General features: G+C 50.8%; 1 protein-coding gene across 3 annotated transcripts in view; it reads left to right on the top strand.

Annotated features, from left to right (window-relative positions):
• MPRIP (myosin phosphatase Rho interacting protein) overlaps positions 1 to 20793 on the top strand; it is a 114306-nt gene that overhangs the window by 50308 nt on the left and 43205 nt on the right. For 2 of the 3 annotated variants that reach the window (XM_066640723.1, XM_066640724.1), the window contains exons 4-7: positions 1480 to 1631; positions 6721 to 6805; positions 13551 to 13761; positions 16034 to 16193. In XM_066640723.1, coding sequence (XP_066496820.1) covers positions 1480 to 1631; positions 6721 to 6805; positions 13551 to 13761; positions 16034 to 16193 — 608 coding nt within the window. Of the gene's footprint in view, positions 1 to 1479; positions 1632 to 6720; positions 6806 to 13550; positions 13762 to 16033; positions 16536 to 20793 lie in introns of all 3 variants that reach the window. The other variant, XM_066640725.1, reaches the window with a different exon arrangement.

The following is a 20793-nucleotide window of genomic DNA, read 5'->3' as shown; positions in this document are numbered from 1 at the left end:
TGGCACCTTCTCTGTAGCCTGGTCTCTACACTGAGTTCCACCTTACCCAATTACCAGTCTCTCTGGCCCCCACTCTTTTTTCTAGTCTCTCAGTTCTACCCCGCTTGTAGGCATAGAATCGCCCAAAAAGACCCTGTTGGTTGTCGCACCTGAACTAGGTTTCCCGTTTGGGGGGGGGGGATTTAGAAGAGGACTTAATAGCTGGGCAGGTACCTTGGGGAGTGGGTGATCTTCAAGTCTCTCCCCTCTTCCCCTTCAAATCCAGGCCAGATAATTTTGGACTTTATGTTCCAAACAAATCCTTGAAGTGTGCCTGGAAGCCAAAAACAGCTCTGAATTTATAAGCCCTCAATTACTGCTTAGACTGGCGTACCCCGGCACAGAAGGCACTGATGGATTGGTGGACTTACCAGCTACTAGCTAGAGATGCCTCTAAGCGAAGTGCCTTTCTTGACTTATTTGCAGGGTTGCCACATTCTCGATCTATCAAGTTTAAAAATCTTTGGTTGATTACAGTGGTGCTGTGATCGATTAGGAAGCAGGTTTAGTTTTGTAACTGATAGAAATGCTGCTCAGAACTGCAAAGGGCAGCGTTTCTCAGACTGGAGGGTTGGGACCCATTGGCTGGGGCGCGACCCATTTCAAGTGGGTTGCGTAGCACCAAGCTCAGCTACCAGTGAAAACACAGAGCTTAAAATACAGGGTACCGAGCTGCAGGCTCCCAGTGGGAGAGAAGCCTGGTGCTTTGCCCTGAATAGGTGGAAAGATGGGATGCGGGAAACGGGGAAGGACTGGTGTGGTAGGAGAAGGATCCAAGCCTGCCTTCTGCTTTGACTTCTGAACTGGAAAGTTTGAATTCCTAGCTATGAAAAATAACAGCGCAAGTGCTCTGTGTAGTGGGGCCTTCAGCGGTGAGCAGCCAAGGTTTGAAGCCTAAATTGATGGTGTCACATCTGGCTGTGAAATCAGGTTGCTCCAGGTTGCTGACGTCACTTCTGGCGGGTCCCAACAGATTGCCGTTCTAAAAAGTGGGTCCTGGTTCTAAAAAGTTTGAGAGCCACTGGCGTAGGGTTAGCACCATCCTAGAAGAGGTATGCTCAGAAAAGCAAAGGACAGAATGCCTCTTCTTCTTGTGGCAATATGTTTATGCACCCTCATTTTTTTTCCTCAGAAGTAGTGTATTTATGTATGTTGATTTCTTCAGATTTAGCTAATCAAGGAATCATACAGTGTAGGCGTTGTCCCCCCTTGCCCCGTATCGCAGACGCTACAAGAGGAGCATGGTGCGCAGGCAGGCAGCCTGCATGCTAGGGGGAGGAGACTAAGCAAACATTAACATTTACTCAGGTGACTCTTCTGCTTAGTTGTGGCTTGCGTGTTGCCCGCTGGGCATTTGAGGCCTTCTGGAAAATACAGCAAATAGTAAATAAATGCTTTCTCTTTCCCTGTTCTAAACCTTCCTTTCGTTTCTCTTTCTAGCCCACCACACTGCCTCAAGGAACCATCAACATGAACCAGTGCACAGACGTGGTGGATGGGGAGAGCCGGACGGGGCAAAAGTTCTCCCTTTGCATCTTGACCCCCGAGAAGGAGCACTTCATCCGGGCTGAGAACAAGGAGATTATCAGCGGGTGAGTGGCGAGGAGGGTTCTGGGAAAGGACGAAGGGACCAAGGGAGACCCGGGGCTAGCAGCGCTGATGGCTCTGGAGAGTTGACACAGAAATGCGTGAGTCTCTTGCTAGAACTCGGGTCCCAGCTAGAATCTTCTACGAACCCAGCAAAATGGTTTTGTGAGAAGCAAGCAACTTCCTTTTCAGGCTTGCAGGGGAAAGCAGAGGTGACCTTCTTTCGCTTTTTGGGTTTTATTCCCCCCCCCCCCGATTTTGCCTTGGCACTGGAAACCAAAAACAACAGGCGCTGGCCCAGCACAACAGCAAGCCCAGAAGCTCCTCTCCTCCAGGGGCCAGGGTGGCTCATTGCAGCAGACAAGATGGGACCTGCTCCTTGCTTTGGTGGCCGAGAAGGCACTCCGAAGCCCGGAGAATAGAGGAGTTACAAATGGCAAACTACCACATGTTCACTTTCAGTGGTTCCGTGAATCCAGTTTGCGCGAAAGCCTGGCAGAATAGCACTTCCTGCACAACTTCTTTCCAGTTCTGCCCTGTCAGTGGGGCGACAGATATTCCTCCTTCTTTTCCCAGGCTGCTTGTGACTTGTAGGTGACACGTAAACAATAGAATAGTTGGGCATCTACACTGGGGAGGTTGCCTTGTTGGACAGCACCCCACCCACCCAGTCACTGAAACCAAAATGTGGACCTCTGTTCAGAATTCAACCTGACACCCTCCAGCACAGAATGTGCATTCAGGCAATAGGGTTAAAGCACCATCTCGTATACTCTTCTCTTCCTGCTAAAGATGGCGTAAGGAGGGACTCGCCAACTCCTTCGGGGAAGGGGATTTCTGAACTGAGCAGCTATCCCTGGAAAAGGCCTTGATTTTCACAAGTGGTTCCTTCCTTCTCACTTGTCCTTCAGGGACAGTCACAATTACATCTGTGTCTTGCTTTTATTTTCACGGCAATGACCTTGCAAGATAGGCTTGAGGTTGAGGGATTTGAGCCCTTGTCAGAGGCTTGATCAGCTTGAAGGAAGAGCTCTTGCAGTTGAGGCTTTTGTCCAGCAGCTGTCTTGCAAAGCTGTGTGTGTGTGTGTGTTTAGAAACCTTGGTAATTGAGAAAATAATTTTGCAGCATATTGTAATGTCTGCCAACAACAAAAAATAAAAGCAACCTAAGATATGGGATAGTGAAGATGAAAAAGTGAAAGCCACAAGGAAGAACTTTTTCTGCCCCCCTCTGTCCAGGAGGGTGCTATTTTAATACCTTCCTGACCCACATATTTTTCCAGTGCTAGTTGGAATGCTTTAGAACATGCATTGCTTTAGAACCCAGTAAATGTGAATTATTATTATTATTATTATTATTATTATTATTATTTTAATTTATACCCCGCCTTTTTGCCCAACAGGCACACAAGGCGGCTTACACACACTTTAAAAATACAACATTAAAAACAATCATTAAAAACAATTTACATAATTAAAAAATCTAAAAGCAAAACAAATCCAGTGGCTTTTCATATAAAAAGCAAGATGCAAGAACGCCAGCCAGCCTGTCAACAATTAAAAGCTTTTTGAAATAAAAAGGTCTTCAGTCCACGCCGAAACGTTAGCAATGAGGGAGCAGTTCTCAGTTCTAAGGGGAGGGTATTCCACAGTTCAGGGGCCACCACCGAGAAGGCCCTCTTCCTGGTCGCCGCCCCTCTCACATCTCTTAGCGGCGGCACAGTCAAAAGGGGCCCACCCCCAGATGATCTAAGAGCACTGGCAGGATTGTAGGGAAGGAGGCGGTCCCTCAAATACCCTGGACCCGAGCCGTAAAGAGCTTTAAAAGTCAAAACTAGCACCTTGAATTGGGCCCGGAACAGAACCGGCAGCCAGTGTAGCCACCGGAGCAACGGCTCGACAAAGTCAAGCCGATGTGCCCCAGCTACCACACGAGCAGCCACGTTCTGTACTAGTTGTAATTTCCGGACCGTCTTCAAAGGCAGCCCCACGTAGAGCGCATTGCAATAATCTAATCTAGATGTCACTAGGGCATGGGTTGCTGTGGCCAGGTCCGCGCAGCTCAGGTACGGTCGCAGCTGGCGAATCAGCCGAAGCTGAGCAAAGGCTCCCCTGGCCACTGCCGCCATCTGGGACACCAGGAGTAGCCGTGGATCCAGGAGAACCCCCAAGCTGCGGACCTGCTCCTTCAGAGGGAGTGCAACCCCATTCAGAGCAGGACCCAAGCTGTGGATTTCCGAACCTTATCCGGATTTAATTTCAGCTTGTTCGCCCACATCCAGCCCCTAACCGCCTCCAGACAGCAATCCAGGACCCCAACCGCCTCCTCAGAATCAGGGGGAAAGGAGAGATAAAGCTGGGTGTCATCAGCTCAGTCCTAATTACTAAGGACTAGGAACACTTCCAGTTCCGATCCCTGAACTCTTGGTAAGCTGGAGTTCTTCTGCAGGTACCTCCCAAGGGCTGCAAGCCCTGGCAGGGTGGTGTCCCCTGCCTTTTGATTGCCATCATCCTGTTGTTGCTGCTTTTTGCTGCTAAAACCTGTCGATCCTGCACTGTTGAGGGGCCAAAACTGGTGAGGAATGAAAACCTCGTTGAAGGGGAAGGGAAGGGAGAGGCAGCCCGGCTAAGGAATTGGCTCCAACCCGTTTGGCGAGCTTTGCTTGTTCCTCTGCTGTCATCTCCCATGTGGCAGCTGGTTCTGCCCCGGCGTACGCCTGCCCTGCCAAGATTCCTCACTCCTTCTGCGCTCAGTTGTGTGCAGACACCCCATTCCCGGATGAATGTTTCATGCTTTCTTGCATAATCCTGGCATTTCATTGCCTAAAGGAAAGGTCATAAATATTCAAATCTGTACGTAGATAATGGCAAAACCTGCCTCGTTTTTGGGAACCGAGGCCTGGGGTTAATGGGAAGGAATTGGCTCGTGTGACCCTAGAGTGGAATTGGTTCCAGATTTGAATGACAAGAATTCCCGGTCTCTGTTCTAGCAAGCAGCTGAGTCGGGGGAGAGAGCCTTAACATGTATATATGTGTGTGTGTTTTTCCCCCTGGGCCGCTTTTAGCATGTTTTGAAAAACTTGGTAGCAACTGTCATGTCGCAAAAGGAGTAGGCTGGTTAGTTCTGCCGAGCCTCACAGACCCTTGAAGTGTAGAATTGAATTCTTTGGAAAGACGGTGGGTGAACATTAGGCTAAAAGGTTCCAGAAGTAAGAACAGTCCTGAACCAGATCCTGTAGTGTCTCCAAGTTCATCCACCCGGAGGAAGCTCCTTTGCAAAGCCCACAAGCATGTATCGGTTGGCTGCATGGAGGCAAGAGCCTTCCATTTAGTGGAAAGCTGCTTGTGATCAGGGTAGTTGCACCAAGCCAGGAAGTTGCCTGGCCCTCTTTTCCTCTGCGCCACTAGCCATTTCTGCATCTTGCGGCCGCTGACGGCTGATGCAGAGGTGAGTCCAGATCAGCTTTCTTTACACATTGCCTGACTTCCACGGCAGCTAGTCGGAGGTTGAGACTGCAGGCCCGTGTCAGTGTGCAATGCTATCTGACACCAATTGGTATCTACACGGACTGGCAGCATCTCTCCAGGGCTTCAGGCAAGGGGGTGTCTTCCAACCTGACCTGGCGCTGCTGCCAGGGATAGAACCTATGGCCCTTTCAGCCTCTGAGCCTGACCCTGCCTTAGGCCCTGTGAGCCAGTCTCCAGGAATCTGGCTTCTATGGTCTGTTCCTTGCATTCTGCCGGGCTCGGGCTCCCGAAGCAGGCTTCCTTACTCGATGCTCTGAGATTTTTCTGTGGGTGGGTGAGGTTGGAATGGCTCTCCAGTTTGGCAAAAGGCACTAGCCCGTCAGAGGTTTGTGGCTGTGGGGGATTTGGAGAGCTTTATTCGCTGCTTTGGTGTCCTCACCACGTCTCCTGAGACTCTGGGATTCTTGCCTGTGCCAGACTGTGGCTTGAAATGTGCATGGGGGGGGGGATGGGACAGCTTGGGAGTTTGTTTTTATGGCTGAGTTTCATAAACTCCTGAAAAGTCACAGCCTTGTCAGTGGAAACAGTGACACCACCCGCACTCTTGACGACACGAGCTGCTGCGTGTGTGGGTTGGAAGAGAATCTGGGAAGCTGCTGCTGCTGTGACCCTGCCTGGGTGGGGGGCAGAGTTCACCCTTGGTTGTTGGGGGCAGAGCGATTTAAGGAGTAGGTTGAGGGAGACCTTTCATGAAGAGTCTGTCTCTTACACGGAGGACCTCACACCACAAAGCAAGCCAAAATGGTGTGTTTCTTTCCATTATTAATTTCCATCCAAGTGTACCGCGCTTTACATCAAGGGGGAAAAAAAATAGTTCCCTGCCCCGGGAGGTTTGCAAAATAGGTGCTGACACAAGAGAGACAATGAAGGCAAGGTGAGCAAAGCACCCAGGATTATCTCCATTACACACACCTCCAGGGAGTGGCTGTCGCTCAGTGGTAGACCACGTGCCCTCCAAGCTGATGGTCCCAGGTTCAGTTCCCAGCACCTTGAGTGAGAAGGAGGGCGAGACCCTTGACCTGAAACCTTGGAGTGCCAATGCCCAGTGGGGGCTGACAACCAAACTCTGTCCAGGGTGGCTTCTGTGTTCAGTCAGCCTCTGCCGGCCAGGTCTGACTCTGAGGTAGAACAGCCTTGCATGTAAATGCATGAACGTTAGTAGTTCACGGTGCAGCCCGCCCTGCCTGCCTTCACGTTCTCACGCTAGCGACTTTGTGGCCTAGGCAGAAAATACCCAGAAATAATGTTTTACTTTACCAGGGGCTTGATTGATTGATTGGGGATGGACTGTCTGCAGGCCAGCAGTGGGGCTTTGTCTTTGTCCAAGGACAGAGGCTGTTGGTGCTTTTCCACTCAGTGCCTTCCTTTACCGTAGGAATGCAGAGTCTGAAACATGAAGCACCCGGTGCCACTTGAGGGATGGGCAAGCCTACCTCTGGCACTACCTTGGAAAGAGGCCGTTAGACTGTCAACTGGTGTGTTTTGGTGGGAGGTGGGTGAGCGAACTCTTGTCTGGTGGAAGCCTTGTTCTATGGCTTGGTTTGACATGTTTTGGTTTCCTGGCAGGTGGCTGGAGATGTTGGTTGTGTATCCAAGGACAAACAAGCAGAATCAGAAGAAGAAGAGGAAAGTGGAGCCCCCGACTCCACAGGTAAATATGGGGGACATTTCCCCCCCTGCCCTACTGCTCATGATGGTACAGTCTTAGCCATGAGATTCTTGTCCCTAAAGCCAGAGCAGATGCGTGGCATTTAAAACTGCAAGCAGCCCACATATGTTCAGGTCTGCACCTGTGGGGCTAGAAACTTGATTATTTTTAAATGCCCCTGCAGGATTGTTGCCCAAAAGGGCCTGATAGATTAGGACCTGTTGAGAGAAGGGGCGTGTTTGCACACACACAGTGGCACCTACACTCTTGCACACAGTTCTCCCCAATTGATGGCTCAAAGATTGCAGTCATGAGCAGGGAAGCTGGGGGGAAGGGGGCAGAGATTCTTGGCTGTTGACAGACCTCTCCTGCAGTATAAACTGACCCGATGCTCTGGTTTCCCTGCACGAGATGGCCCCTGGAGATAACAGGGAGAGTAAGAAGCCACCAGCCGCTTCATGGATCTGTTTGGGGCTGGGGCTCTCTGGGGATTCAGCGATGGCTCTGTTCTCTTTGACTATAAATGGTCAGAAGAGAGCCCCCTTGGTGCCGGGGCTGTGACTCATTCTTTCCTGCCAGAGTCTCCCACGTGGAAGGCGTGGGGGGGGGGGGGAATCTCACAGGGGTCAGAATCCGACCCCTGATGCTGCTGCCGGAATAGCCGCCTCTTCTGTAGTGCAGAGACAGAGGCTCTGTTGCGAGGTTGGCTTAAATTGTCCTTGTGTGGTCAGCTGACCCGTTGGGGGTGGCGGCGGCAGCAGATCTCTGGGAAGAGGTCTGGGCTTCTGGAGCGTCTCCAGGAGGACACGCAGGGGCAAAGTGGATGTGCGTCAAGTAGCACCAGAAGCCTTCCTTTTCGGCCTTTTTGTCACAGGACGGTGGCTTCAGCTTGTATGTTCACATGCCAGCAACCAAACAGCACCGTGCTTTAAAAACAACCTTGCATACCCCGTGGCGCCTCTCAAACGAAAATGGGACATGCTCACAATACCCCTGTTTTTCGTAACAAAGATCACGCAGAAGGAGCCGTGGCTCACTGATCAGAGGCCTTGCTTTTGCGCACAGAAGGTCCCAGGTTCAATTCCTGGTAGCCGTATCTCCGGGTAGGGTTGGGAAAGACCGTTTGCCTTGAAACCCTGGAGTGCTGCTGCTGGTCAGTGCTCAGCAGTGCTGAGCTAAATGGCCCAGTGGTCTGGGTCAGCAGGTAGATTCTGTCTTAGGGCTATGTACCCTGTATACTATCTGGGACCCCCCCACCCCCTTTTCTGCCATTTTCGCACACCACTCGTGACTCTTGCAGTCATTTGCATTGACGTTTCTTCTGCTCCACTGGCTTAAAAACCAAAATGTAGTCTGTTCTTGTCGTTGCCTCGAAACGCCAGCGTTTGGGGCCGAGTCACACCTTAGTTCCATCTAGTTGAGTATTTTCTGCACTGACTGGCAACAACTCTCCAGGCAACATCCGGACAGGAGTCTTTCCCTTGTAACCTGGCCCTTCTTGGCAGCCGAGGAGGCTTCAAGGAGCAGCCAAGGAACAGAAAGGGAATCTGTTCCAATCCGGGCAGAATCTCAAAAGAGTTTGTATTCGGGGACATTCGCTCTGGAACGAATTCTGCGCCAAGGACAGCTAAATTCTGTGAGCTGGGCGATGCAAAGTAGCCAGTTTGCACGTGCCGAATTTTTATAAAATTCTCCTTTTGTCGGCCGGAGAGCAGGGGGGGGCAGCTGTGTAGGGCATGGAAGCCCTAGAAATTCCACTTGGTGTGCATTCACACATGCTCTCCAGTTCTGAAATACTTCTGGCCTGCTTCAAAACAATAAGGACGAGAGACTTAGCTGGAGGGGGGAGAGGATGTCTTCTTAATTAAAAAAGCAGAAAAAAGAAACGGAGGCTGCAATCCGGTGCATACTTTCCTGAGAACCAGCCCCAGTGCAGATAGTGGGACTTACTTCTGAGTAGACAAGCCTAGGACTAAGCTCATGAGATTCCCAGGATTTTGTGCTAGTGGTGAACGTCAGAATAGACGCAGTCCTGCTTGTCCTCCCCTGTTTGTGGAACAGTTGTGACTGTCGCACTTCTCCCTTCCTCGGTGTAGTCAGGAGAGCAGAAAGAGGTGGTTGTCTTCTAGGTTCCGTGGCCCTCCAAAGAGCTCACCCCGGGCAGCCCCCCCCATGCCTTTTGATTGAAGCCTTTCGGAATAGGATGGCTGGTTGTGTGTTGCCAGGAACAAGGCATGCACAAGAGTTGCAGTGAGGCAGTGCTGCCCAGTGGGAAGCCAGCCCCCAAAAGCTGTTTCTTTTTTTGGGTGTTTTGGTATCCGAACCAAAAAAAAGAGAGAGCCGGGAAAGGGGGGGGGGGAGAGAAATGCTGGCAGAATAATATCATTTTTGGATTGTGCTCGGTTGTCAGAGCAACCTCTTGGAAACTGTACAGAATCTGAGCTCCTGAGCACCAAATAAGGTAAGTAGGATGGGGGGGGGGAATGCTAGAGAAGGAACAGCGTTGGTGTTGGCTGCCGACCTCTTCCCAGCCTGGCTGTCACTGGAGATGAGGCTGTTCCCAGAGGGCAAGGAAGGGGTGAAGCCTGCTCGGCCCAAGTGCTCTGTGGGGGGCGGGGGGGGGTAGGTTGGCACTTCTTTGTGCAGTTTTTGGGCAGCACCACACTTCACTGCTGGCTTGCATAGTCACTGGGCTGAGCTCTTCCAGAGAAGAGCATAGCTACCCAGAGTGCTTTGGGAGCCATGCCAGGGGGGCGGGGGAAGGCTCTGGCAAACTAGGCCACGCACATGCTGCCCTTGAGCGCCAGACCCTACGAGGCAGTGTGTCGTTTGAAGCGTCTCTTGTAAAAGCCACCCTGGAACGATGGCAATGGCAGAAGCCCTGAAATGGAGGTGTGAGGATGACACTTTGGACAACCTGAGGCTTGCACACATTCGGGTGACGATGGCAAGGGCTCCTCCCTGCAGCAGTGTTTCGAGGTTGTCTCTGGCCTCTTCCTGCTGGCTTTTCGGGACACCCACGAGCTTGGAAAAACCTGGGGGACACGTGGACAAGCTTCCCTCTCCCCCCTCCCCTCCGATCCCAGCTGCGCCTCACATCACAGCATCAGCCCAGCTCTGGATGTGGAGCCAAAGCCCTGCTGCTGCCACAAACATGACACGACTCGTCGGGATGAAAGGGGGGGGCAAATGAAGAGAGAGGAAAGGACTGCTGGAGGGAAGGGGGAAGAGGCTGCTTTGAAATGATTGCTGTGGAATTTGGCAGGGTCTGGGCCTTTGGAAAGGGGAGAAGAGACAGCCCGCCATGAGCTGACAGAGCTCCCCTGAACTTTTAGAATGGCCCAGCTCCTTGATCACCGCTTGGTCTTTCTAAGGCCTTCCGTGTGCAGCCTCCCGGGGCCTCGGAACACGCCCCCCCCATGTGCACTCTGGTCGCATTTGGAGGGCACATATCAGGCCTCAGCATGGGTCAGGGGACCTGTGTTGAGTCAAATCCATGGATGACAAGACTCAACCTGTATGTGTGACACGTTATTGGGAGTCCTGGGTGCATACAAGCTTGTGTGGATTCGGGAGTCTTGTGGGTGTTGTCATGGGACAGAGGCTGCTGTGCTGTGTTGTGCCTGCATTCATGGGACACTCCGTGGTCCTACTACCAAGTCCCAAGAACTTTGCAGACAGACTTGTGGTGGGCTCAATAGAGGTCTCCTTGGGAGACAGATTTCCACAGGGCCCTTGCAGAGGTTTTTCAGAATGGAGAAAGTGCAAAGTAAGAACCCTGCAGTGCCAGGAAAGCTGCTCAGTGTTCCCTTTAATAGTCCTGAATGTCCTTTCGAAAGGGGCTTCTCATATTTTTCTCCACCTGGCCCTCCCCTCGCTTACTGTTTAACCTTTATAGCAGGGGTGTCAAACTTAAGGCCAACAGGCTGAATGTGGCCCTATCCCGAAGCCCTTTATCTGACCCCTGTTATAACTGGGTTCTCCCAGCGTGATAATTAAACTCATAGCTTGAAAATATGAACAAGATTTGCCCATTTTCTCTTCTGTCATTTGCAGCTAATGAGTTTCTGTGTGAGGACAAAGTTCTTTCTGGCCATCATCTGCTGAACGATGTCACTTCCAGCTCTCAGCAGGCAGCACAAATGCTAACTTTGGCCCTCTGTATGAAATGAGTTCGACACCCCTGCTCCATACCACCCTTAGCTGCTTATATTGGCTTTTAGTGACGTGTAGTGCCCTGAGAATTCTTCCTACTTAACCGATCTTTTTGCAAATCAAGTTTCTAGTCCTCTTGGTTACTAGGTAAAAGCTGTAGATCTTTATCTTAGCCTTATCCATCAAGTTGCAGGGAAGGATATTGTCCTCATAACAAAGCCTGTGTGCGTGGTCCTGGGAGGCGGGGTGGGGTGTGTGACTGTCCCTGCATCCAGGCATTCTAAGTTTTCCTTTTAATTTCCATTTTTGACTCTTGGCCTTCAAGGAAGGCTATTAATGGCTCTTCTATTCCAAGGGCAAGGCTTGGCCCCCTTCAGCTGCAGGAAGTCTTTCGTTAGCCGTTCCCTGGTGTGGCCGCCTTTATATATTTGGCAGCTGGAAATATCCAAGTCTATAATAAGAACGTGGGCTATGGAGAGAGAATATTGATGTGCTCATAATAGAGATGGCTTCAGCGTTTCTGAGCATGGGGTGGAAAGAGTCATTCTGCCATGAGGTGTGGCGCATAGCAGGAACAAAAGCACCTGAAATGGTTTTTTTTTGGTATTCTGAGTATTATGAAAATGCACGTATTTGTATTCAGATTTCTGTACCAGCTTTCCAGTATAAACCTCTTGAGACAGCTTAACATTAGTAATGAAAAACCATTAAAGAACAGAATTAACCCAATATAACAATGAGCCGGTTGTAACCAGCACAGAAGGTGACGCTTGGGAGGAGCTAATGGACCCCAAGAGAGCTGGCCAAGATCCAGAAATCTGGAGCAGGAAGATTGTGTAAGCCAGTGGATCCCAAGCTTTAGGAGCCTGCAGGCCACTAGGCAAAAATGGGAATCATCGCAGACCACATGCAACCCCCCCCACTCTGCACACAAAAAAATGCAATTAAATTTGTAATTGAGAAGATTTATTAGCAATTTATTCTTTATAGACAACAACAACAACAGTATTTATACACCGCTTTTCAACAAAAAGTTCACAAAGCGGTTTACAGAGAAAATCAAATATCTAATGGCTCCCTGTCCCAAAAGGGCTCACAATCTAAAAAGATGCAACACCAGCCACTAGAAAAGACACTGCTGGGGTGAGGTGGGCCAGTTACTCTCCCCCTGCTAAATAAAAGACAAGATTTGTGCATTCATGCAGAGTGGATGTGGCTTTCATTTCCCCATCAGCACAGGTCACAGTTGAAGCTGGCTCATGGGTGAGGAGGCACATGTTGGTCCGAAATTATTATGTTGGAACCATTCGTGATATAGAGCAGGTCGTTAGTCCAATGCTGTGTCCAGTGTGTGCTGTGTGTGCAGTCCAATGCTGTGTCCCCATACGTTTCAGGGTTGGAGGAGAAAAACTTGGGTCTGCCATTTACTGACGGCAGACCCGTTACGGTGTAGCTTGTCAGGCAGCCAACTGAGATGCTGAGCTTTTATCTCTGATACAGTTCTCATACATGCAACAAAATGAGGTGGTAGAGGCCAGAGGCAGTATTGCAGATTGAACCACTACCGGGGGGGGGGGGGGGAGAGCATACCTTTTTGAAAGCTTTTCCTCATATTGAAAGCAAAACAATTCAATGCAAGTAGAAAATTAGTACATCAGGGAGAACTTTGAGTGCAGTCTTCTCTGTGCCAATCTTTGCTCTCCTTGCATGCAGTTTTTCCAAGTACAGGAATGTTTAACCTGTATTTCTCCTCTACAGTCTAAGAACATAAGAACAGCCCCACTGGATCAGGCCAGAGGCCCATCTAGTCCAGCTTCCTGTATCTCACAGCGGCCCACCAAATGCCCCAGGAGCACACCTGATAACAAGACCTGCAAGGCCTCCTGGGAATTGTAGTTAAGAACATAAGAACAGCCCCACTGGATCGGACCATAGGCCCATCTAGTCCAGCTTCCTGTATCTCACAGCGGCCCACCAAATGCCCCAGGAGCACACCTGATAACAAGACCTGCAAGGCCTCCTGGGAATTGTAGTTAAGAACATAAGAACAGCCCCACTGGATCGGACCATAGGCCCATCTAGTCCAGCTTCCTGTATCTCACAGCGGCCCACCAAATGCCCCAGGAGCACACCTGATAACAAGACCTGCAAGGCCTCCTGGGAATTGTAGTTAAGAACATAAGAACAGCCCCACTGGATCAGGCCATAGGCCCATCTAGTCCAGCTTCCTGTATCTCACAGCGGCCCACCAAATGCCCCAGGAGCACACCTGATAACAAGACCTGCAATGCCTCCTGGGAATTGTAGTTTAAGAACATAAGAACAGCCCCACTGGATCAGGCCAGAGGCCCATCTAGTCCAGCTTCCTGTATCTCACAGCGGCCCACCAAATGCCCCAGGGAGCACACCAGATAACAAGAGACCTCATCCTGGTGCCCTCCCTTGCATCTGGCATTCTGACATTCTAAAAGTGGCACAGTCCATTCTACCACCCTATTCTGCAGGTCAGGCCCCAAAGTTGGCGTCAGGTGCCAATTTCAGTCTGTGAGACGTGCGCGTTCAGATGAGCCCATCTCTTCTCTGTCCTCTCCAGGAGCCCGGCCCAGCCAAGATGGCAGTGACCAGCAGCAACATCCCCAGTGCGGAGAAAGTGCCGACCACAAAGTCAACCCTCTGGCAGGAAGAAATGAGGGGCAAAGACCAGCCTGACGGGAATGGGGGTGTCAGCCCTGCCCCGAGCCCTGTGCAAGGCCAGCCACCTCCTACCTGCTCCCTGAAGGAACACCTCCTGGAGAGCAAAGAAGGTGAGACTGAGCACTGAGCAGCAGTCAAAACAGAGACCAGCCCCAGCGTGGCACTCTTTGGGTCGGTGAGGTCTCCACAAGCATTACTTATCTCCCTGGGTGCCTGGATTGCTTTGTCTAGCTACAGAGTGGTAAGGTGTGCGGGGAAAGGGTTTATTGGAGAGAGGAGAAGGAAGGCAGATTTGGGCAAAGAGCCTTCCCCTCTGCTGTAGAATCTGGGGCAATCTGCAAAGATAAGGCCAGGCACTCCTATTCTTAACTGTTATGGCTACAGCCCAATGGAGTGGAGGACTCGTAATTAGAGCAAGGCCTTGCAGAGCCCAGGAGTTCAGGCGCACACCAGCATCAGGACCTCTCCTGGAATTGGACTGGCTGGCCAGTGTGGAGGGAATGGCAGTAGACAGGATATGTGAATTGACCATAGGGCACAGCATAGTCAAGTAGAAATGGAGAAAGATTTAATCTTGCAGGTATGTTTTTCTCTCCCATCTCTCTAGAGCAGGGGTCTCCAGACTTTTTGGCCAGAGGGCCGCATCAAATAGCTCGCACGGTGTAGAGGGCCAGAAAAAAAAATTTAAATATAAAATTTATATAAATAAATTAGAGATGGAACTTAGATGAGTGAATAAATGAATGAATGAGCTCATTCATTCAACCTCTGGCCCTTAAAACACCCTCCAGATGCAGCCAGAGCACAGCGACAATCATGTTCAGCCAAGTGGACCAGAGGCTTTCAGGGAACAAGAGGCTGGCCGCGGGCTGGATAGAGGCTCACTGCGGGCCATATCTGGCCCCCAGGCCGGGGTTTGGAGACCCCTGCTCTAGATGGAGGGTGCCTTTGGGGCTCTTACGCCTAGCAGGGACTGAACAGAGGGTTTCTTGTACACCAGAGAACTCTCCATCTGAAGCATTTGCACCAAACCCAGCCAGCAAGATCCTGTTTCTCTCTCCCATCTTTGCCTTTTAATCTCCTCTAATTAGCGTGCCAGTGTTGACCATATTGTTCTTCATAAAACAATAGGGACCTGGCCTCAGCTTCCTGCTAGTGATGATGAGTTTTTCCCCTTGGATTCGTAGCAAGGGCAGATTAGAGGGAGCCAAGCCTTTGCTTTGCCTATGTTGTGAGGCTTCCCAGCGATAGCTTTCCTCTTGGAGCCCTTGGGGGAGAGGTGGGCACTGTTCCTGGCATCTTTGATTAATCAAGGTCTTCTTGTCTTGGATATTATGAGACTACTTGGGTAGGTGTGAAGGACAGAGAATAAAATGTGTTTATCAGCATAAGAACATAAAAAGAGCCCCGCTGGATCAGAACAAGGGCCCACCTAGTCCAGCTTCCTGTATCTCACAAGGACCCACCAAGACAACAAGAAACCTGCATCTTGTTGCCACTCCCTTGCGCAGGATATTCCGTGGCAGCCTACTTCCAGAACCAGGATGTTGCACATGCCCATCGTGGCTTGTAACCTGTGATGGATTTGTCCTCCAGAAATCTGTCCAATTCCCTTTTAATAATAATAATAATATAGGTATTTATATACCGCCTTTCTTGGTCTTTATACAAGACTATATTCAAGGCGGTTTACATAGGCAGGCTTATTTAAATCCCCGTAGGGATTTTTACAAATGAAAGAAGGTTCTTTCTTTCAAGAACCACAACATTCAGGTGTTTCACTCTGATCTGGTTTCACATTCTGGCCTCCATCCTCCCACGCTCAGAGCAGATGGAATCGCTCGGCTCAGCTTGTCAGCTGCTTCAAGGTCGCACGGTGCCAGTGGCCTCGAACCGGCGACCTTGTGGATGTTATCTTCAGGCAAATGGAGGCTCTACCCTCTAGACCAGACCTCCTGCTTTTAGAGGCTTCAAGGCCAGGTGCCATCACCCTTCCTGTGGCAAGGAGTTCCGGAGACTAATTACCTGCTGTGTAAATAAATAACGGAATAAAAACACATAAACACCACTTTCTGCACTTCTCGTTTTTGCAAAAAAAAAGAAAAAAAAAAGCCCTGAAATCTTTGAAAAAATAAACTGGAAAACCTGCAAATTAAATAGATGGTGCTGTTATTGCGAATTTTATTGCTTGTGTGTTTTGTGCTGTCATGACGGCAAACGGAAGAGAGGTGGGGTTTGAAATTGAAGCATTCAAATACCTGTAATGTACTGTTTTTGGTAGATAATCCCACACAGATGCTGCCCTGATCGCCTTAAGAGGGTGGCTGGGATGCAGATGGGGTGACCTAACCTGTGGTCTTCTGTCCTTGCCCCGCCCTGCAGATGACAGCAGCATGAATGGCGACCGGAGCGACTGTGGGCGGAAGGCACGCGTGGAGAGCGGCTATTTCTCCTTGGAGAAGACCAAGCAAGACCTCAAGCTGGAGGAGCAGCAACTGCCGACCCCGCCTTCCCCTCCCAGTCCCAGCGTCCCCAACAACAGGTACAGTGATCCCAAATCGCCCTCCCAGGAGCACAGCCGGTCCTTTCCTTCCCCAGGTTCCCAGCCAGGCAGCCGGATGGTGTACAGCTTCTCCCTCAACTCCCTGGACACGCGGAGTGGCTGCCTGGGCGCGCACAAGGACGCTGGCCCAGACGGGGCGATGGGCCACCCCTTGTCCTTTAAAGCCAGCCGGCAGTATGCCACCCTGGCCGATGTCCCCAAGGCCATTCGGATCAGTAACCGTGAAGCCTTCCAAGCGGAGCGGAAGCGGCTGGAGCGGAGAGCCCGGGCGCGCAGCCCCGGCAGGGAAGAAGTGGCTCGTCTCTTCGGCAATGAGAGGAGGTAAGGAACAGGTGTGGTTGCTTCCTAGTTTCCGAGCCACCTTCTTTTGGCTCTTGGTGGCCAAGGCGGCCTTCTTTGCAAGGTTTTCTTAGCTGAAACGGCGCCAACTCTGAGCATGAACTGACGGTCAGAGAGCCTGTTTTGCCACACCTGGTAGATATATTAAAAATCTCCAAATGAAATTACCTGCTAGCTGGAGAATTATGTCCAAGTCCCAAAGGGATACGGCATTGATTTTCAACCTTTATCACGTCACAGCACAAGGCACTAAAATCATCAAGACACACTATCAGTTTTTTTAACACAGTTGGCAAGGCGTGCCGCGCTGTTGGTAGGGGGCTCACATCCCCCAACGGCCCTACTTAACAAATGATTCTCCCCCAAGCGCCCGTGGCACGCCTGCAGCTATTTGTGGCGCACCAATATGCCGCAGCGCAGTGGTTGAAAATCGCTGGGATATGAGCAAATTCCTCTTTCTTGGCCTCCTGTCTTACGACGGCAGTTGTGCTCCGTGGAGTAATGGCTTGTGGTAGGGGGTGCAGAACTTGAAGAGGTTAGCTTTCCTGTTTGAAGAACAAAACAAGCTTCTAAGTCTCCTGCTCTTGAAGCTTTTGCACGCTCAGGTCCAGACCCCAGACTGACGGCAGATCTGTGCCTGGTTCCGGGGCCGATGAGAGCGACTTGAAAACTCTGTGCGGTGCAGAGGGAGGGGGCACAGGGCTGGAGGGGAGTCTGTCGACTCTCCTTGCTCACCCTTGAGTTCCTATGGACACGTTTGCTCTGACGCGCTCTCCCTTTTTGCTTCCAGCATTCCTTTTAGAATTCAGACCAGTTGGCTGCTCAGCACAAATCCTAAGTCAGGGTGGGGGAGCTAAGTGCAGCTTTGCACATTTTAATGGTTGAGTAAGGCCCCTAGGGCCTCATTCTGCAGAGCAGCCGCATCCACATGTAGTTAGCATGAGATAACGCGGAGGCCTGGATTCGGGTGCTGGGCCCTCTCAAGGAACAGCTCACAGCTGCCTGCTAGCAGGACTGAGAGACCTTTTCAAAGTAGCGGTGCTTGTCTGTTGAGCAGGGGGCAGCAACTGTCCCGTCCCAGAGCTGTTCCAGTGGCTGTTCCCTGGATCCCCCTTGTGTCTTTTTAGGACTGGGCAAGGGGAACCATCTTCTTGTTCATTCTACTGTGTAAACTGCTTGGAGAACTTGTTTGAAAAGCAGAGTACAGATGTTCTTGGAAAGGCGTAGCAGGGGTTTGCGAAGAGCTATGTTGTGGAATCGAACCAAAGTGAGCATGAAGGGCACAGCTCTTCCCCTGTTGGGTTCCCCAGCATCTGGCATTCAGAGGTATACTGCCTCTCTACATGGAGGCTCCACTTAGCAGCCAGTGAGGCTTAATCTTTCATGAATTGGTCTGTCTGCAGGTAGGCTCTGGCAGAACGACCCTCTCACCCTCCATCCACGCTGTGAATTAACATTTCCCGGTCTTCCTGCAAATGCTCCTGCTTCCCGGCTTGGCTTGGCTTCTTTTCTGATTTCTTGACCTGCTACTTTATTTAACATCCTGTTTCCACCTGTGAACTGATTCTGTTGTCATTTGGAGCTGAACAAATTGGAAATGAACACCAGCTGTTTGTCGCACCTGGCCGAGAGGCATCCTTCCTGAAAGACCCCCATTCCAGACTTGGGCCGGATCTCTCTTTGTTTATGGGGGATCTACTTCCTTCCTCAGCGTTCCCCCCCCCAATCACCCAAGGAGCAAGCACATCCTTTTAGCAGTGACCCACGATACCCAACCAACATTCTCCTGGCCTTTATCCTCTTGTTCCCCTCATAAGAATATAGACATAAGACCATCAGAAGATCCCTACTGGGGTCAGGCCAAAGGCCCATCTAGCCCAGCTTCCTGTCTCTCACAGTGGCCCACCAGATGTCTCAGCGAGCAGGCATGTGCATTCTGTTGCCTCTCCCTTGCACCTGGCCTTCAGAGATTGGCTACTTCTAAAACCAGAAGGTTGCATTTCCCCAATCGTGGTTTGTAACCTGGGCTGGACTTCTCCTCCAGAAATCTGTCCAATCCCCTTTTAAAGGAATCCAGGCCAGATGTCATCACCACATCCTGTGGCAAGGAGTTCCACAGATTAATTAACCCCTCCTTTTACTCCTACATTATTGCATAGTGGGTCAGGAGTTCTGAAGGTTCAGACTATACCAGGAGGAAATGTACTGTGTGGCACCTGTTCTTGAGCTGTGTTCAGTAGCAGGCAGGTCTCTTCTCTCTAAAGACACCGTATCAGCCACTACTGATCATCCTCGGGCTTGTGCCATAGGAAATGGTGAAGCCTGCCTATGCCCTGTGTGAACTGAGCGCTTAGCCTACTTAGCTTAGCCTATGTGAACGCTTAGCCATAGCGCTTAGCCTATGGAAGCTTAGTGTCTTCAATGATTGTCTTCAGCAGGGAGGTCCATGCCAAAAACTCCATGAGGTGTCAGGAGTTCCTGGCAACCTTCTCCTTCAGGTCACAGAGTTTTAGCCCTGACCAGTGCTCTTTCGTGCTTTTGAGACTCCATGCTTGAGTAGATAAGGGAGTGGATATGACCCTCTTTTCTGAAGCTGTGTGTTGGGAAATTCACTGCTTGAATGGAACATTGGGAGAATAAGGTATTAGGCATGAATTGGCTACCAAGCAGTGAACTTGAACCCACATTGATACCTCTAATCAGTGAGCCAGTTTTGGACTGGTTTAAGCTGTCGTGATTTCGGCGCAGGTATCCTGGGAATTGTAATGTCAAGACAATGCTGGGAATGTCCCGAAATATTTCCTTTAACTCCCTACACCCCTTAGAAGGTTATGAGTTCCAGGAGGTCTCAAGGGGAAACGAAGGAGCTTAAGATGGTTTGAAACCATTTTAAGTGTGCTGTGGATAACTAAAATGAGTCAGTCCATGGGTACAAAGCCAGTTAAAGAACTGTAGTTGTAGAGCACGTGGCAGACAGATTGTGTTCAACACTGACCAATATTTCAGCAACTAGCAAAGAGGGGATCAGGCTTGGAGGGGACAGTGAAGGAATTGGGGGCGGCTCTGGTGCATTTGGCCTGCCTTCAGTTCCCAGGTGTTGCAGCACCCTCTGCTGGTCATCACGGGAGGTTCTCTGTAGCATCAGACTGTGGTTGGTCCAGAATTCACCAGTTACTGGTGTCTTGCTTCCTACAGTCCAAATGGCCTCTCCACTTGAAGGACGCAACCCATCCACTGTGTTTGCCTTTTCATTTTGGTACAGAAGCCCCACGTTGGCTGTGACTTGGTTTTTCACCTCTTTGAGATGAATAAGTCTCTCATGCTATTGGGGGAGGGGGTCATACGCAGTGGAGAGTGGCCATCTCCTCCCCGCCACGTTCTGCCCCTTCCGCCTGGCTGGATTTGTCCCCCCGTGTGTGTGTCCCCTCTTGTCTCTTTCCAGCTGCCCTGGGCTCCCTTCTCCTCCAGGCTCCTTGGCTGCCTTCACTTCCTTGAGTAATAAATCATGGCAATGAAATGAAAGCTCTTTCAATCAATAGCAGATCCTTTTCAGTAGTGGCTTTCCTTAATGGCCCTTATCAATTTCCTTCCACGTGGGACGCACCGTGAAATGTGAGCAAGGCAGGCCGCCCCCCAACTAACAACCTGCATGGAAATTCTGCCTTCTCATTTATCTCCTGCCCCCAAGAGCATGACCTGGGGGCTTTTGCTCCCAGCCCCCTTCTTCCCCTTTGCATTTCTTTGCAACCTTGGGGCTAAAATGAACATTCAGCGGCAGGCAGATGGGGATTTGGGAATCCTTGGTTCCCTCCAGAGAGCTCAAAGCAAGTGCAGTCTTGCAAGGAAGAAGCAGTGGGAGAAGGGCATGCATAAATCTCCCTCTTCTCTCTTCCTGCACCATCTGCTTTTTTCCCCTCCTCCCTCTTTTCCAAGTGCTCCCCCCCAGCTGGTTTCCAGATACATGCCACTGGAAGAACCAGCTGGGAGGTAGAGCATACGGATAAAGGAAGAGGCAGCGACCCCCCTTCTTTGCATGCCACCCCCCCCCCCCAGATCTCTTGCAGCAGTCAGGGCTTCTGCCGAATGTCTGTCTCAGCCTAGTGCCCCTTCAGCTGCCTGTGCTTCCCTGGAGCTCTCAGGGGAGCCATTTCTGCAAACTTGGGCTGGGTGGAGAACGGGGCCTATCCTGTTGTGCTGCTGTCCTCATGGCCACATCGCACCCACCTCCTTTCTCTGACAA

This window comes from Tiliqua scincoides, chromosome 13, assembly GCF_035046505.1.
Source record: "Tiliqua scincoides isolate rTilSci1 chromosome 13, rTilSci1.hap2, whole genome shotgun sequence".
Lineage (NCBI taxonomy): Eukaryota > Metazoa > Chordata > Lepidosauria > Squamata > Scincidae > Tiliqua > Tiliqua scincoides.
This window is presented reverse-complemented; position numbering and strand designations above follow the sequence as displayed.